Raw genomic sequence first — 18,592 nt, forward strand, 5'->3', positions numbered from 1 at the left:
CATAGCATGTCCATGGCTACAGCCTGCCCCCCCAAAAAATCACACACCCACTGTTGCCTGGGGCTGCAATGGTGCAAAAACGTGGTTAAAAAGCATGGATCCACATGGATCCTCAGGATCTTTGCATTGGGTCACCCCAAATTCACCATCAGATCACATAGCATGTCCATGGCTACAGCCTGCCCCCCAAAAATCACACACCCACTGTTGCCTGGGGCTGCAATGGTGCAAAAACGTGGTTACAAAGCATAGATCCACATGGATCCTCAGGATCTTTGCATTGGGTCACCCCAAATTCACCATCAGATCACATAGCATGTCCATGGCTACAGCCTGCCCCCCAAAAATCACGCACCCACTGTTGCCTGGGGCTGCAATGGTGCAAAAACGTGGTTAAAAAGCATGGATCCACATGGATCCTCAGGATCTTTGCATTGGGTCACCCCAAATTCACCATCAGATCACATGTTTGTGGCCACAGCATGAAGCACAAAAATGATACATCCACTGTTTCATTCAGAATGTTTTCCCCCTTGTTTTCCTCCTCTAAAAACGATGTGCGTGTTATGGTCAGGTGCGTGTTATAGAGCGAAAAATACAGTAGCTAGGCAAGGACTGTGGCCGGAATAGTATATAAAGCGAGCAGGGGCAGGAATTTTTGAACCATCACCAGAACTTCAAAATAAGGCAGTTCTCTCCCTGTGGGTTTGCGCCTAACTCTCACCCTGGCAAAGCTCCCAGCTGGAATTGCAGGAAGAAGAAAAAGGGGTGTGTTGGGGGAGGGTCATAAAGGAAGAAGCAGCTTTGCTCTGGAGGCAGCAAACTCCTATTGCTGCAAAAGGCCTCTGAACAACTAAAAACCTGCAAATGAATAAAGCTCTATTTATGAATAAATGGCCATGGTTGCAAGAGATAAAGGCAGACTCCTAGAAGACAATGTCATATTTCAACCATTACGATATGGCATCTAGTTATTAATAATGCCACTGATGAATCACTTCCCATAAAACATCCTGAAGCAATTTGATAAAGTTTTATAAGAACGCTTTCAAGCCAGAGACAGATGCAAACTGTGATAAAAATCTCCACTTTCTAAAAGGCTTGTTAAAAATGGAAGATCTTCAAAAGGCACCAAATTAGTTTTTTATATAAGGCATAAGATACTCTTTTTGATAGCCTGGTTCCAAGCAGCCTAGGGATTTAATTTCCAGTAACTGCACCTTGACCATAGCCTGATAGCAAATTGGCAGCCAGCGCCAATTCTCTTTTCAACTACAAATATTTACAGTTGAGTAGTGAAAGCTTAGGTACTCCTCTGCCTCTCTTTTGGCTCTCTGGAATGAGATTCCACATCATTAAGAAGCAGGCTGCAATTCACCAGTTCAAAGATACTTTATTGTCTGCTAAGCAGGCTTGCTTTGCAAATTATTCCAAGGCAAGATGCATCGTCATCATCATAAGTTTTCCAAGGCACACAGGATGACTTTACCATTATAGAAAAAGCAGCAATGCTTGCCATTTATTTGTACAGGAGCCTCCTTGCAACCAGGATTAGACCCCAGAAAGTCAGTGCAAATTGGATATATACCTAGAGGCACAAAGCCTTCCCCAAAGAATTTAATACACAGATGGGGTTAAGAGACAGTCTACAGTAATCACACCATTATCGTCTGAAAACTTTACAAGGCAAATATTGTTTCAGCATTTTTATAACTGGCCAAGTGCTTTATATCCTCTGCATTGCTCTCCCCTACCTCACAGTTCATGGTAACTTTGTGAGGTAGATTGCAACTTCTACTGAAAGTGCAAAAACAGGGCATATAGACAGCTATTTCCTGGAGTGATGTGTTGCCATTAGGAAATGATTCAGTATCGTAAAGTGTCTTTTTCTATTAAAAACCTGAAGTACGTATCACAAGATACATGGATGAGAAGCATGGGTCTCCCCCACATCCTTGTGCCATCAGCCCTTAAGTTATCTTGCACATTGTTATTGTCCCTTCCCACAACCTCAACGCTGGATAAACTGGCTCCGTGAACTTGCAGCGGAACGTGTGCAGATGTGCCATCCCATCTGTCACGTTATAGAAAGACAGGATCCCAGCTTCATAATCCAGGAAAACCCCAACTCGTTCAGGATCATCCTCTGCCTGAATAGGGACTCTCTCCCCGTTCTGGAACGCCCAGTATTCAAAGTCAAACCTTTTGATGCACCAGGACGTTCGGTTGCATCCCAACCTGCAAAGTTCAGAGTCTCCTTTCCTTTTGATGGATGAGTAGGCTGCCCCAATCCACCACCCTTGCCCGGCCTGCAGCACATCCACCTCCCAGTAATGGCTTCCGGCAAAGAAAGAATCTCTGCTCAAGACTTGCCAGACAGTGTCGAATCTCTCTGGGTTTGAGCAGTAAAGTCTTCTCCTCCAGCTGTAGCTTACTGAAAGGCGGTCCTCTGACAAAATTAACCTGGGGTGCACGCTATTTATCTCCAGCGTGGGGGATCTTGCATCTGTGGGGGGAAAACATTGATGGGCAACACATCTCAGAGAAACATCTTCGGCAGCAACAACAGTTGAGGAAGGAAATAGCTGCAACACAAGCTGTTAAAACCAGCAGCCTTATATGGATTGACCTGTCCACATCAAGGACCAGTGGAACGTCCTATGGGACACAATACCATCATGGTGTCTGCATCAGAAGCCAATGATAAGGATGGAATGAGAAGAGGGGAAAACAGGATGATGACCAGTGAACCTTGCCATGATGGGGGTACAGATACAGTAGTGCTATTTTTGGAACAGCTCCGGGTCCTCCACTGTATCTCGCCCCTAGTTCTGATTTTAAAACCAGCTTTCCCTTGTTCGCTTATGTTACTTTGCAGATGTAAGAAATGCAACCCAAGACTTAGCTCAGGCATAGGCAACCTTCGGCCCTCCAGATGTTTTGGCCTACAACTCCCATGATCCCTAGCTAACAGGACCAGTGGTCAGGGAATATGGGAATTGTAGTCCAAAACATCTGGAGGGCCAAAGGTTGCCTATGCCTGATTTAGCCGTTTGTATGAAGGATCAAGCCCAGGGGTGGAGAACCTCTGGCCTTCCACTTGTGCTTAGACTATGACTCCCATCATCCCCTGTCAGCATGGTCAGGGATGATGGAATTGGTAGTCCAGCCACAACTGAATGGTCACAGGTCCTTCCCAGCCCTAGCCTGGTCTTTACAACAGGATTGGGGATGACTCAAATGTCAGTCTCAGGAAGTCCCTCCTTCCCAACTCAGGGGGCAATGGAGGGGGGTTAAAGAGGTGGGTCTTCAGAATATGACAAGCTATCCAACGAAGGTGCTAGATGCACATCTGTGCAAAGGGAATTCCACAATTAAGAGGCTGCCACAGAGAATGCCCTCCCAGGTCACCATAACCTCTGAGGGCTGTGGAACTACCAAGAGGATTCCTCTCCTGACCTTAATACCTGAGAGGGTCTGTAGGGATGGAGGTGGTTTTTCAGGGGCCTAAGACATTTAAGGCGTGAGCATCTTGAATTAGGCCCAGAAATGAGCTGGCAGCCAAAGCAGCTGTTTTTAATAAAGGTTCTATGAGATCTAAAGGCAACTCCAGTCGGTAATCTGGCCTCTGCATTTTGGAACGGTAGAAGTTTCCCAGTCACCTTCAAGGACAGCTCCATGTAGAATGCATTGTAGTAATCTAATCTGGAAGCTACCAGAGCACTGAATATAGTGGCCAAGTCACCTCTGCCCAAAAGGGGCTGTAGCTGGCAAACCAGCCAGGGCTGGAAAATGGCACATGTGGTCACTGAGGCCACCTGAGCCCCCAGTAAGACAAAGATAAAACCAGGAGCAACTCTAAGCTATGGAGCTGCTCATTCTAGGGATGTGGAACCCTGTCCATTTGTCCCTGTGAAACTGCTTGGTCAGGGAAGGTCCAGCTCCCCCAGGCTCAGCAAGCAGGCAACTGCTGCTCTAAAATCTAAATTGAAAAACTAACAACTTGCCTCTGTCCCTCTCCAAAGAAAAGATGATTTCAAATGGTGAGCATTCAAATACCAAACTGTTCTAAGATACCGTTTGCTGAGCAGTCAAACATGGGGGCTTCTAACCATGGCTGGCAGGATGGAGAAACCAATACGTACGTTTCAAGAAGAGCGCGCGATTGGCGGAAGAGTTTGTTTTCAACAACAGACCAGGGTCCTTCTTCAAGGTGCTGTTAAGGCTGCTGAAGACATCTGAGCAAACAAAAAGTCAAAACAAAGATGCTATTTAGACAATGAGCTGGTGTAAGGGGCTGGACTGAGGAGGAATCGTGAGGACTGCCACCCCCCTTCTCCTGAACCTTCCCAAGAACAGGAGGACTATAGATTTAGAACAGCGGTTTGCAGAAGGGCATAGTTCAGAGGCTGCAGAGGGGAGAAGGTGGGAAATATTGGAAGAGGAACAAAAGGAAGAAGAAGCACCAGGGGAGTGACAGCTGAAAGACTCAGTGTCCTTGGAAAGCATTCCTGACCCCCCCCCCCAAAGGACCAGGCGGGCATTGAAAGTAGGAGAACAGAGAACTCGGAGGCAAATAGCTCAGATTAGCCATCACTGGAGTGACGTAGAATAGGGGAGATGAAAGCAGGTGGGACTTTACTTAGAGCAATGGCGTTAATTAGGGAAGACTGCATTCCTTCGTCACTCTCTGTGAATTATTGAATAAATTGCTTGGTAAGAACTTTTATCGTTTCTCTGATTCTCGGCTGCCACCATGGGAAGGAAGTCCGATAGTTGGTTCATCTGACATGCAAAGCCAAACCAAGAGAAACATTTTTCTCCATCTTTTGCAATACTAGAATTCATGGATATTCAAGGAAGCTGAATTTGGGGAGGTTCCAGAGAGACAAAAAGACATGCTTCTTCACACAGCACATGGTTAAACTATGTAATCTTCTCCCACATGGCTTTGAATGAGGACTCACGGGGATACGGCTATTGGTGATATCTATGCTCTGCCTCCACACATTCATGTACCTTCCTTGAGCCGAGCCTTGAGTGGTTTCTGCAGGATGGACTGGACGAACTCGAGAAAGCGCAAGAAGTGGTTTGTGACGTGTTCAAACGACATGGGCAAGGGAGCCAGTTGCTCTGCAGGGATCAACTGCTTCACTATTTCCTTTTCTGCTCCACAATAGCCCTGCAGAGGAAGACATGAATTCTTAAACGCCTGCCTTCTGATCCCTAGCACCCATGGGGCAGTGTGTGGTGCTCCATGGGCACAATCCGTGTGGGAGCTGCATGATGCCTCAGGGTTCTGTGAGGCAGGAGAGGCTGGTATCAGTCTGGCGTCAAAAGGACGAACTGGTATTTATATCAGAAGCTTGAGGACTAGTGACATAACCAATTAATGAACAAGTATAACAATAAACATACTAGACAAAGGCCTCACCCATACCACCCTTTAATGTTGACAGTAAGCTAAAGTGCTTAAGGTAAAGTCCCCGTGGATGGTTAATTCTAGTCAAATTTGACTATGGGGTGCAGCACTCATCTCGTTTTCAGGCCGTGTTTGTCCACAGACAGCTTTCCAGGTCATGTGGCCAGCATGACTAAACCGCTTCTGGCGCAACAGAACACTATGATGGAAACCAGAGAACGCTGTTTACCTTCCCGCTGCAGTGGTACCTATTTATCTACTTGCACTGGCGTGCTTTCAAATAGCTGGGTTGGCAGGAGCTGGGACAGAGCAACAGGAGATCACCCCATCGCACAGACTCCAACTGCTGACCTTCCGATTAGCAAGCCCAAGAGGCTCGGTGGTTTAGACCACAGCGCCACCCTCGCCTGTGTAAATGCCCTTGTGAGTAGGCTTTGTCCTGGAGAACTGCCACACTTTCTCACTGCTGTGGCAGAGACCAGATCACACAAGCAGGATGTGGAAATCGACCAGCAAGAAATTCCGGTTCCCATTCACGGTTGCGTTCCTGATAGCAGAGAGGAGCGTGTGAACCTAAGACCCACATTTGCAAGACCAGTGGGTGCATAAGCTCCATGCCAAGGCATTGTGTGAATCAACCCTATAACCGTAAATCAATTTTTAAAAAATGTCAAGGCAGAGAAATGTGCTGCACCTATTCTTTCTTTGTCGAAGTTTTGATTGTAGGCTTGGAGGGGCGGGGACCCGCCTGTTTTGCCTGCATTACTTTACAAAGCAGCAGGCATGCTGAAGGAACTATATCGTAGCAACAATAGGAATCACACCATGGAGAAAATGGTGGATTTTTCCTGATAGGGCAACCGCAACAGGACCTTTCCACACTTTCAACCAGGAAGAGCACCTTCCTACCTTGAGCAAAAGAAGTGGGTCAGGTTGAAGCTGCATGTGCCTGATCCTGTCTGCGAAGCCATCTATGAATCGGATCTGGCCCTCACAAGCCTCTGCCTGTTCTTCATACGCCATCAAGGTGTGCTGGGCCTTCTCGTCCATGTATCTCTTGGTCAAAGTTTCCTCCTCGGCAAACAGGAGCCGGAGCTCAGCAAACTTCCCTGCCAGCCAGGTTTTGCTCTCGAACATGTGTGCCTGCAGGTAAAACAAAACAAAACCTCAGCACCAAACCAAGAATGCTGCCAAACACAAATGTTCCAGGGGCCTAGCATGGAAAAGAGAAGGTGCTTACAAGCCTTTGCGGAAAGGTTACATTCAGACAACCAAGCTGCCAAGGCCTTAATGGGGTGTTGTAATAATTCAGCAAGATTTGGAGGTCAACAGGCTCCCCACACCTTTGGTGCAGCCCACAAAGGTCTCCTCTCATATTTTATTCTGATCTTAAGAATGCAACCATTTTTTTTTTAGTAGAAAAACAACTGGAAAATGTGCAGAATTTACACTTCTCTCTCTTTTCGTTGTACAGTGGTGCCTCGGGTTACATACTCTTCAGGTTACAGGTGCTTCAGGTTACAGACTCCCCTTCCCAGAAATAGTGCTTCAGGTTAAGAACTTTGCTTCAGGATGAGAACAGAAATCGTGTAGCAGCAGGAGGCCCCATTAGCTAAAGTGGTGCTTCAGGTTAAGAACAGTTTCAGGTTAAGAACAGACCTCCAGAACGAATTAAGTACTTATCCCGAGGTACCACTGTATTCTTTTTTGCTATTCTCTTTTTGGCCCCTGTTTAAGACATTTTTGTTTAGGCATGCCTATCCAGACATGTAGATGTTGTGTTTTAATCTTTTTTGATGGTATTTTAATTATTTTAAAATGTTTTTAATTGCATCTGCTTTTACCAGTAATCTTGGTATTTCTTGTAAACAGTTTAGAGGGTTCTATTACAATCAAGCAGTATAAAAACTTTGTTAATTTTATCAACATTTTATTTATTATTGTTCAATGGTACGCTCCCAAGGTTCTCCCTCTCAAAATAGTGATTCCCTGACTGTGATCCATGAGTTTCATTCAGGTGGTCTGAGGCATGTTGGTACATTTGTGGTTGAAGAAGGTGATGCCACATCCATTGCAGTAAATAGTCATATTGATTTTCAATTGCATTTTTATTGCTTTTTTTACATTTTATTGTATTCAACCTTGAATTCCAGAATTAAAGCTGCAGTGCAATAAAATATAAGAGAAGCAATAACAATACAATTTAAAATCATACAGCGTCTAGCACAGCACATGCTAATTGCTACAGTAAGGCACTCAGCATTTTTTGAGTGGTTGGTCCTCCATGGGGTGGGGAGTTTGGGAACTGTGGCTCTAAAGCACATTTTCAGAGGGCTGGATCGTGAGCTATCTCCTTTTTGCTCTTTTCCCATTCAAAACCCAGCACCTGCCCTTCTCACACCCAGTTAAAAGAGACTGGAGTCCTGTCTCTTTTCTCCTGCAGAGAGAAAAGTATATTGCAGAGCGTGGCTTCGAGCAAACAGTGGGAGGACAAAGGGTGAAGTATTCACCCACAGCAACCATCTGCCTCCTGAGGCTGCTTTTCAAACCCACTTCCTGCCTGATCCATTGTCAAAAGCTGGCCTAAGAGGCACCAAGTGTTTCAGCAAAGTTATTTACAGTTAAGGAGATATGGACCGGATGGACGGACGGATGCCCAGGGCTTTCTAAAGGAAGAACAGCATTTGGGTGGCGCTGTGGGTTAAACCACAGAGCCTAGGACTTGCCGATCAGAAGGTCGGCGGTTCGAATCCCTGTGACGGGATGAGCTCCCGTTGCTCAGTCCCTGCTCCTGCCAACCTAGCAGTTCGAAAGCATGTCAAAGTGCAAGTAGATAAATAGGTACCGCTCCGGCGGGAAGGTAAACGGCGTTTCCGTGCACTGCTCTGGTTCGCCAGAAGCAGCTTAGTCATGCTGGCCACATGACCCGGAAGCTGTACGCCGGCTCCCTCGGCCAATAAAGCGAGATGAGCGCCGCAACCCCAGAGTCGGTCACAACTGGACCTAATGGTCAGGGGTCCCTTAACCTTTGCCTAAAAGAAACACAGAACTGGTGTAGGTGCTAAAAGTTTGAGCTGAGCATTGATGAGAGTCCTTAAGGTAGCTGTACCTTTCAGGGGGGCTGGGGGGCAGGTGTGGAGAGAGCAAGCAACCTGTGGAGGTGTGATTCTGAGTGGATAAAATGCCCGAGGGGAGTGCACAAGAGGTAAAGTAAAAGTAAAGGAGCCCTGGACGGTAAAGTCCAGTCAAAGGCGACTATGGGGTTGTGGCACTCATTTTGTTTTCAGGTCGAGGGAGCCAGCGTTTGTCCACAGACAGTTTTCCGGGTCACAAGGCCAGCATGACCAAACTGCTTCTGGCGCAACGGGACAGTGTGACGGAAACCAGAGTGCACGGAAACGCTGTTTACCTTCCCACCACAGCGGTACCTATTTATCTACTTGCACTGGCGTGCTTTCGAACTGCTAGGTTGGCAGGAGCTGGGACAGAGCAACAGGAGCTTGCCCTGTCAAGGGGATTCGAACCGCCAACCTTCTGATCAGCAAGCCCAAGACGCTCAGGGGTTTAGACCACAGCGCCACCCGCATCCCTGGAATGCACATGAACACTCCTGCAGGCACACCACTGTGTTTGCAGCCTCTACAACTGCAAACGTAGGAGGGAAACAAATATCCTCCCAAAGCAGCACCCATGTGCAGTTCAGCCTTGAATCCAGAAGGTTGCTATACTAATGCTAATAATGAGCCTGGCATGGTAAGTGGCAGCCAGCCAATTCAAACATTGTGGGTGGGGAGGCTCCTGTGGCTCTGATGACCTGCAGCTTTTCTGCCCTTTGGTCCACAGGCCAAGGAGTGGCCCAGCTCGCATTGGATCAATTGCTTAAGCAGCCTGCTTTGCATGCAGCAGAATTCATTTTAGTCAGCGAGAAAAATGAGCCTGGGTGTCGTTATAAATTTGGTGAGGATGAATGCTTCCTCCTTGCGATATATCATGCCTAACTTCCTTTTCCCTACTTCACCCCGTCACCTGCAATCTCTTGTTGAGATCCAGCACAGACACACGATCACTAGCAGGTCACTGACAGGTGGGCCACGGCCACCTGTCATAGTTGCCCCATGGGGTGGGAAGGGGAAGTTAATGAGGCTGCATGGTACAGTGGCACCTTGGTTTTCGAACAGCTTAGTTCTCAAACGCCTTGGCTCCCGAACGCCGCAAACCCGGAAGTGACTGTTTCAGTTTGAGAACTATTTTTGGAAGCCAAACGTCCGACGGGGGTTCCGCAGCTTCTGATTGGCTGCAGGAGCTTCCTGCAGCCAATCAGAAGCCACACTTTGGTTTCCGAATGTTTTGGAAGTCGAACGGACTTCCGGAACGGACTCCATTTGATTTCTAAGATAAGACTGTACTTCATATGTAAACTTGGAAGCACCCCATTCCTTGGCATCGTTGTGATCCTGTCCAATTTGGCCCCCAAGGACACTATGCAAATAAATAGTACCATCATTATGGAGATTAGCACATCTTGATTTACCTTAAGCTCATTAGTAGCTTCTTCTATATGTTTTATGTTGTCAACTTCCTGCTTCTTCTTCAGAGTCAACTGCTTCAAATACGACCTCATGATTTCCTGTTTTACCCAGGGTAAAAAGGACACATCACTGATTGTGACCACTTCAGACCTTCAGTTGCAACTTCTAATCTGTTCAACAAGTAGATTCTTCAACTAAGATTCAGCTTTGCAAGCAAGTCCACAAAATATATAAGCTCACTAGAGTGTTTCTGCTAGCATATATACCAGTCGCCCATGATAGTTATTCACTGCGCATTTTTCTTCCAGTTAACGTGCATTAATTCTGTTCCATGGGGGGGACCAATTTTAATTAGCAAGGCTGAGAGTTAATTTTGAAGCTACTTTGGAGCTGGTGTGTTCTTCAGTTCCAGGATGATCTTAGAGGGATTCATTTCCACTTTGCATATTCAGTTCTGGTACAAAGTGCCACTCGTTCTTTCTCCCTGTACAGTAAAGATGCTGAAACAGCAAAAAGAATTGTGTCCCCATTTCCAGGGAGCCATGTGGGGATGGGGAAGAGGGCCTGGCAATTTAACAATCACACATGCGGCACTCACAGCTGACAGCACCACACACTGTATTTTGCCATTTAAACTTGGACATTTTTGGAACCGCATCAAAAAGCAAAATGTGATGTTTGGGGGAACATGCCTTGCTTGAAGTTCCCCATTTATGGAATGGGAACAACACTGGACTGACCTCTTAGGGTTGTCAACAGCACAAAGACAATAAACTGCATTACACTATCTGAAGAATAAAGGTAAAGATAAAGGGACCCCTGACCATTAGGTCCAGTCGTGACCAACTCTGGGGTTGCGGCGCTCATCCCGCTTTATTGGCCGAGGGAGCCAGTGTACAGCTTCCATGTCATGTGGCCAGCATGACTAAGCTGCTTTTGGCGAACCAGAGCAGTGCACAGAAACGCCGTTTACCTTCCCACCGGAGCGGTACCTCTTTATCTACTTGTACTTTGACGTGCTTTCAAACTGCTAGGTTGGCAGGAGCAGGGACCGAGCAACGGGAGCTCACCCCATTGCGGGGATTCGAACCGCCGACCTTCTGATCGGCAAGCCCTAGGCTCTGTGGTTTAACCCACAGCGCCACCCGCGTCCCACATCTGAAGTATAATTAGAGCAAAAATAATTGGCTATGAATGAGCATGTAGGGGGAAGAGATCAAAATGCCACCTTTATTAGACCTAACAAAAACACGGTGCCAACTTTCTGGCTAGCTCTTCCCCTGTCTACTGTCTCTGCTATTTCCCCTATCCTCTGCATTGTAAAGGAAAAGAGAGCAGAAGTGAATTCTGATTAGTGTTAGAGAAAGATTTGGCTGTGTCTGCTATGTTCTGCATTTCCCAAAGTAGATTCTTCTGTAAATTTTTTTGCCCCAACACGCCTCTTTGTAATCCGAGATGCTCTAGCACAAGGCACCGTTCTATCCCAATTACACTGCAGAGATGTGGCACTTACCATTTTGTGGTATAAGAGAGAGAGAGAAAATAAGGACCCAGACCCAGAATTCTCAGGCACATGATATCACACAAAAATTAACAGGCAAAGGAGGGGAAAGGTTGCCAGGATGAGGTGATATTAACCAAAAACCACGTGGTTTTAACTGATTTTAATATTATAATTTGACACTGTTGTGATCTGCCCTGGGACCTATGGTGAAGGGCAGATAAGAAATCTAATAAGTATTAACCAATAACAATAGTTGCAAGTGGGATGACTGCTTATTTAAGCTTGCCAACAGACCAGGAACAAACCTGTATGGCTTGCTCCTTTGCCTTTAACAGCGGCTTGCTCTAGTGAAGGGAATATATTCACAATAGGGATATAAACGACAGCACACATCATCTGGAGATCAAACTGCTGCTTATAGGCTGGTAGAGAAGTTAGGAACCCTCACAACCATTTTTTTGCAGAACTGGTTGAGAACATACTACACATTTTGAGACATTGTGAAACAAGCCGTTAACCCTAATACAGGAAATAAACTGTATCAGAAGAGCTACCTAAAGTTTAGAGGAACTGTGGTAATAATTTGGGGTGCACAGGGTGTTAGCGTGGTGCTGCTTCTGGGGTGGTCTGTCCACCATCCTGCATGCAACTGTGGCTACACGCTGGGATCAGCTTCGGCTGGCTGGCTAAACCAGCTGAGGGTAGCCGATGGGGCTCAAAGCTTGAGTGAATTAGGGTCTTTCCCTGCATGCAGAAACGGGCTCTGGTGGATTGAAAAGGAAAACTCTGAACCTAAAGCTCCACTGCCCTGCAGGATATCGTTGGGAAAAGAACCAGCTAAGGAGTAAACCCAACACAAATCTGAAGTCCCTACGGATGACTCATTGTATGCCTCCTTCCGGCAATTCCTGCAGCCAAGCTGGTGCCAAATGTATTGCTCTGCTTTCCTTTGGACCACATCAGCGAGGCTGAGAGAGGGGTCTGGCCATCAGGGTAGCCCAGGACCTCCATCCACACTGCCCAGGCTTGCACCCCAGGGAGGTCACTTTGGTGCTGCCAACACAGTGGTTTGACTTCACCCACCGGTAGGCATCTTTCAAGGCAGACAGATGCCAACAACCATTTTAATAAATCCCATAGAGATAGCTAGGTTAGTCTGTTACAGTAAGCATCAAATACAGTCATACCTTGGGTTGAAGTTGCTTCAGGTTGAGCATTTTCGGGTTGCGCTCCGCGGCGACCCGGAAGTAACGGAACGCGTTACTTCTGGGTTTCGCCATTCGCGCATGCGCAGACGCTCAAAATAACGTCATGCGCAGAAGCGGCGAATCACGACCCGCGCAGACACGGGTTGCGTTCACTTCAGGATGCGAACGGGGCTCTGGAACGGATCCCGTTCATATCCCGAGGTACCACTGTACAATCTTTTGGCACTTTTAAAGAGGATTAACAGATTTATTACGGCATCCGTTTTAGTGGACTTGAGACCCCATGCCCACTTAAGCTATAATAAACCCAGTCATCTTTAAAAGTGTCACCACACTTCCTCTCCGCAACTCTTGGAATCGTTTGGCCATGGAAAATCTTACGAGCGGATGGGTGTGGCTCTCCAGATGTCGACGGACCATCATCCCTGGCCTAAGGGCAGGAGCTGATGGGGGTCGGGATGCGATCACGTCTGAAAGGACACAAATCTCTCCCCTCCCCACCCAAAAGAAAGAGAACACGGAAGAACTTTTGTGCCCGCGTACCCGCTTGCTCTCCGCCGCCTGGGCGATGAGGTTCACTCGGTGTCCGCGGTGGAGGCCCAGAGCCGGGCAGAGCGCGCACACGCACTGCGCGCACTCTTCGCAAAACAGCTCCAGAGGGCGCCCGCGGTGCTCGGCGCACCAGCGCTCCCGCTCCTGCAAGGCGCGCAACTCCGCCGCCGCCTCGCCGGCTGCGCACACGCGGTGGCCTCGGAAAGCCGCGCCGGGTTCCCCGTCCGCTGCGCCGTGGGGTCGCGCGTGGGTCTCGCACAGCGACATCAGGCAGGTGAGGCAGCTCCATTCCGCCCGGCGCGGCGCGCCCTGGGCGCACAGATCGCAAGGCACTACCGCGGCTCCCGCCGCCGCCACCTCCTGCTCCCGCCGCGCCATCGGCTCCAGGACGCGCGAGAGGGAACCGGGCGAGAGGGAGAGAGGCGGGCTGGGGGGCGGAGCGGGGCCGGGCAGCCTCCTCCGACAGCTGGGAATGGGAAGGCGAAACTTAGGGAGATCGGGCGTGGAGAGGGGCATGGGCAGTGCCGGATTTCCGTATAAGCTAAAACAAGCTATAGCTTAGGACCCCACTCTCTTGGGGGCCTCGGGGGGAAAGAACTGGATGTACATTTCCAAAATATAAGATAAAAATAAAATAAAACCTACATACAGCAACAATGTTTTATGTTGTGTGACGAAAGTAATGGGCCCCGCCTGCTATTCTGCTCCCTAAAATATAACTGGTTTGCTCATTTCTATATATAGGGTGCCTACATTCTGCAATGGAAGGACAGATCGTGAAGCTGAGGCTCCAATACTTTGGCCACCTCATGAGAAGAGAAGACTCCCTGGAAAAGACCCTGATGTTGGGAAAGATGGAGGGCACAAAGAGAAGGGGACGACAGAGGAAGAGATGGTGGGACAGTGTTCTCGAAGCTACCAGCATGAGTTTGACCAAACTGCGGGAGGCAGTGGAAGACAGGAGTGCCTGGCGTGCTCTGGTCCATGGGGTCACGAAGAGTCGGACGCAACTAAACAACAACATTCTGCAAGGACTGCTTGCATGGGAACATGTGCAAATGGCTTTAGATACCCATTAGGTCCATAAATTACCATATAGCATATATTCAGCACAAAAAACAGCGAGAATTTGTTGCTGACAAAGGACAGCTGGACATATAAAGGGCCCCCATTACCTTCAGTAGCTTAGGGCCTCATCACACCTAAATCCGACCCTGGGCATGGGCGTGGCCAAGGGGGGAGGTAAGGAGGGGCAGCTGCCCCCATAAATCAATAAAATTCATAGCAACCTGAGGTTCTACCCCCACCCGAAAAATCCTGGCTATGCCCATAGAGAGGGGAGATTCACGAAGAGAGCGGATGCAGCGGGTGGGGGCAGGATTTGAATTGGTCCACCAGCTGGATCATAGCATTGTAGAGTGAAAGCATTGGACATAGCCAGGATTTATGTTAGAAGGGCAGGACACCCACCTGTCATCCTCTATTTGTCTTGAAATCAGCCCTGAGTGCCCACTGGAAGGACAGATCGTGAAGCTGAGGCTCCAATACTTTGGCCACCTCATGAGAAGAGAAGACTCCCTGGAAAAGACCCTGATGTTGGGAAAGATGGAGGGCACAAGGAGAAGGGGACGACAGAGGACGAGATGGTTGGACAGTGTTCTCGAAGCTACCAGCATGAGTTTGACCAAACTGCGGGAGGCAGTGGAAGACAGGAGTGCCTGGCGTGCTCTGGTCCATGGGGTCATGAAGAGTCGGACACGACTAAACAACAAAGTAGATTCGGAATGAAATGTCTTGTTTTTTTCAAACTGCTTTCTTTTGACCCCAAGTCAAGACATCTTTCTGCAATTTCTACCTTTAGTGCTTTTTAAAAAAGGAAACCATACTTGATCCTCACCCTCTGGGTTTAAGGATATGGCTAGCATGAGGCCAGGAATACTCAGTCCCTTTACACCGTGTGATAATGTAGGAAAGCTAGAGTGGATGGTGAAAGGGTTGTTGAGAGAGGCTTCCCTTTGGCAAAAGGCCCTGGGCACGTAGACAGGGAAGAACATTAAGAGAACACCCTGCCTCTGAGCATGTGTGCCGCCCCTGCCCAACCCCCAAGGGAGCAAAGAGTTTAAAACATTGAAGTCCAGCTCTGTACATGTTCAAGAACATGCAACTCAATGTTGCTTTTTGAGAACACAATTACATCCCTAAATGTAAGGGCAGTAGCATGACACACAAAACCTAAGTGTATCCCTGTACATATTAACCGCATACACTATTGGCAATAGTTCTTGACCATATATAGATGTTTTCTTCATTCAGAATCATTGCCTGATACAGTGAGATGGTATCTCTCTGCGTCTGCCCCCAGCAGATATTTCACACTCGCTAAAGCCATTCTACCTGTTACATCAGGGTGAGGTGCAGTAAGTCTGAACCGTACTTTGTACTTTGAAGTGCCAACCAGATAGGGTTTCTACATGTAACTTCTCATGTTCTAGCTTACTACTGGAAGAGATTTTCTTTATTTTTCTATGCTTTCTACTTTGACCATTTTCAGTGGAAAGCACAATGAAAACATGGTCTCAGTGTGCTGTAGCAATAAATGGCAAATTCAGTGTGAAGAATTAGGAAAGCAATTTAAAAAATAAACAGCTGGTATGCCTTCATAAAAAAATATGGCGTGGCTGCCTTTCGAGAGTACAATTTGGGTAGCCCCATCTTAACTGGGACTTTTAAAAGTTTGTGTTAATGTTTCCACTGATATGCAATTCATAAATCAGAGGCAAATGTTAATGGGGTTTCTATACCTGCTTCCATTTGGAATCATGTAATTTAACAGAATTTCATATTCTGTGCTTAAATCACGACCAATAGCTACAGAGATCCAACACTGTACTCGAGTGTGAGAAGAAGCAACACAAAGTTGTATAAGTGTACATCATACATTTATTACTGAACAACCCTCTCAACTCCAAAATTGGGCACAGGGATTAAAAATAAAAATTCATTGCACTACTTAGTAAAGCATTACTAGTAACTCTCATAAAAAATGTACAAATTTTGTTAAAAATTTATCAAGCCTTCAAATGATTTGGTTACAGATATTTATAATACATTTAAAACTACATGTTAAATGATACAATGGAGTATGATTTTTTGAAGAAAACACTTGACAAATATGATTCTAACAAAACCCATAAGCTTTCATAATCATTAGCAGGTTTGCAACACAAAATAGCAAAATGAGGTAACTGAAGGTACCAAAGAAGGGAGAGAAGGTGAAAGAGATCCACAGCTCTCTTAGGCCATTTAATAGTAACCAAGATTGCAAGGTGTTTTTTGGAAAGCAAAACAAAAGGAGTTGGTAAATCCCAAATATTACAAGAGGTGTAAATGTTAACAGCGGCGACAAATATCACATTCTGGAGACTGTACAAAACTCTATACAAAAGAAATTACTTTACACAAAATAAATCTGTAAAGAAAGCCACAAAGTGAGACCTTAGAGAGATCCATAAGGCCTTTATACCCATTTTTTTTTATTGTTTTAAAAAAGACAGAAGGTCAAATTAAGTTGACAATTCATGCAAATAAAACCCCAGCAGTGCCAACATGATAAAGCCAACTTTTCTTTTCTTCCTTTAGTGGGAGAGGTAGGGATAAGGGGACAAAGGCTACCCAAAAGAATTGGGTGCTCTTAGGCACCACTGAGGGCTGTGGAATTAGACACACACAAATGGTGCGTTATGCATGGCAGTTAACTGCTGAGCATGAATCCTCTTCTCTTCTGCCGGGAGCAATGGGTTAAGAACTCCCCTGCAGCCGGCCAGAGCTGGTTGAGAACACATGCACATGTGTGTCTTACAGACACTTAACCACAGGAAGCATATCTGCACACATCTGCAAGAGTCCCATGCAAGCAAAAGTCGTTCAATGAAGAGATCAGCCACAGGAGTGCAATCATTAAGTTCAGTATACTACAAGAGTAGTCCCTACTGCAGCCCTATCTCTCCGCCAACAGCCTCGCTCAAATGAAACTGGGAATCGAGGGACAAGATGCCCCACTGGAATATGGATCCAGATTCAGCGCCCAGGTCCCCCCTTCTCAGAATTAGTGTTTATGTGCCTTGTTAGTCTGTTACAGAGAAAGTGCCTTATTTCTATGCTTTGACAGTGGACACAGAGTGGGGTAGTGTTACGATTCGATTTGTAAAAATCTTTTCTTGTGTCCAGCAATATAAAAAAAGACCCAAAAGTATTGTAAAACATGTGTGGCAATGCTTCTCCCCAACCTCCCAACCCATGATTTTGTTTGCTTAAAAAAATAAAGTTTACTATGTGCAATTTAACCTTTTTGACATGTTCTGGCGATTCCTTATAGCACACACTGAGGGGGAACTAATAATTGTAAAGCTGTCATACACAGTATGTCAAACTGTTCCGTTTGCTTCGTTAACATTGATTTCTTGACACTATGGATAGACTAAGGTGCCTAGCTACTAAACCGAGGCAAACAGCATCTGAAACAAAGTGGAGGGGATTGTGCTTTTTAGTTTTGCAAAACCACAAGCTGCGATTGGTCAGCAGAGCCTTCGGAAAGAAGGGTGATTTACAACCAACACCGTTCCTGGACGAATAAACAGACTTAACACATAGCAGCATACCAAAAAAGAAAAAGAAAAAAGCATCAAAAAGGGCACAAACTTAAAGCCAACTGGCAGCAGGTTGCAGCAATATTGCTAGCTGTGGCGCTTGTGCTGTTGCGACCACAAACTATGGCGCACAGAATGCAAGAGAAACGCAAAGGATCCACAAAGATGTGCAGCTCTTGGAGAACTACGGTAGCCATGTTGTGTATCGAAAAAGAAAGTGTAAAAATGCCAAGTCTGAAATGTTAAGCAAAGCCAATTTTCCCCCAATACAAATTATTCAGAAGGCAGTTGAAAGGAGGTCAACTCCAAATTCACAGCATTTTGTTTGTTTGTTTCCTTGATTTTGTGTATCAGCCCATTCTTGAACGTGAATATTCCTCATGCTAATAGGACACTGAGGATGTCTCAACGCCACACAAAAGCCTGCCACCAAGTAAATTTAGCAAGCAAGAAATTGTATCCTGTGACGTTTTTGCCAGGCAGTAAAATATTAACACGGTACCATGGCTAGGGTGGTTAAAATCATATACAGTCGTACCTTGGGTTGTTGAACAGAATCCGTTCCGGAAATCCGTTTGACTTCTGACAACATTCGACAACCAAGGCGCAGCTTCCGATTGGCTGCAGGAGCTTCCTGCAACCAATTGGAAGCCACAGAAGCTGCGTGAACGTTCACACTCACTTCCGGGTTTGCGACATCCGGGAGCCAAAATGTTTGAGTCGCAAGGCGT

The 18,592-nt window shown here is 46.6% G+C and overlaps 1 protein-coding gene and 1 long non-coding RNA gene across 3 annotated transcripts; one reads left to right on the top strand and one right to left on the bottom strand.

Moving 5' to 3' along the window:
* Nucleotides 1-1,373: 1,373 nt before the first annotated feature.
* TRIM14 (tripartite motif containing 14) lies at nucleotides 1,374-13,746 on the bottom strand. Of its 2 annotated transcripts, XM_028712820.2 has the most exons (6): nucleotides 13,207-13,746; nucleotides 9,954-10,049; nucleotides 6,332-6,565; nucleotides 5,020-5,182; nucleotides 4,146-4,238; nucleotides 1,374-2,506 (listed from the first exon to the last, which is right to left on the bottom strand). In XM_028712820.2, the coding sequence occupies exons 1-6, from the start codon at nucleotides 13,729-13,731 to the stop codon at nucleotides 1,971-1,973; spliced, it is 1,647 nt and encodes a 548-aa protein (XP_028568653.2). In that variant the 5' UTR covers nucleotides 13,732-13,746; the 3' UTR covers nucleotides 1,374-1,970. The 2 variants fall into 2 exon arrangements, with proteins under 2 accessions (XP_028568653.2, XP_028568654.2); XM_028712821.2 differs by lacking the exon at nucleotides 9,954-10,049.
* Nucleotides 13,356-17,558, top strand: LOC144325995 (uncharacterized). Its single transcript, XR_013391172.1, has 2 exons — nucleotides 13,356-13,489; nucleotides 13,960-17,558. It is a non-coding gene; the product is annotated as an uncharacterized LOC144325995 (long non-coding RNA).
* The last annotated feature ends 1,034 nt before the right edge of the window (nucleotides 17,559-18,592 follow it).

Source organism: Podarcis muralis, chromosome 17 (genome assembly GCF_964188315.1).
Source record: "Podarcis muralis chromosome 17, rPodMur119.hap1.1, whole genome shotgun sequence".
NCBI lineage: Eukaryota > Metazoa > Chordata > Lepidosauria > Squamata > Lacertidae > Podarcis > Podarcis muralis.

Bases quoted from the DNA above. Each gene is read 5' to 3' on its own strand.
- TRIM14 (XM_028712820.2), bottom strand. From the start codon at position 13,731: ATGCCCCTCTCCACGCCCGATCTCCCTAAGTTTCGCCTTCCCATTCCC. The intron at 10,050-13,206 runs GTACGCGGGCAC...TGGGTAAAACAG, and splicing joins AGGCGGCGGAGAGCAAGCGG to GAAATCATGAGGTCGTATTT. The intron at 6,566-9,953 runs GTAAATCAAGAT...TTTTACCTGCAG, and splicing joins AAGCTACTAATGAGCTTAAG to GCACACATGTTCGAGAGCAA.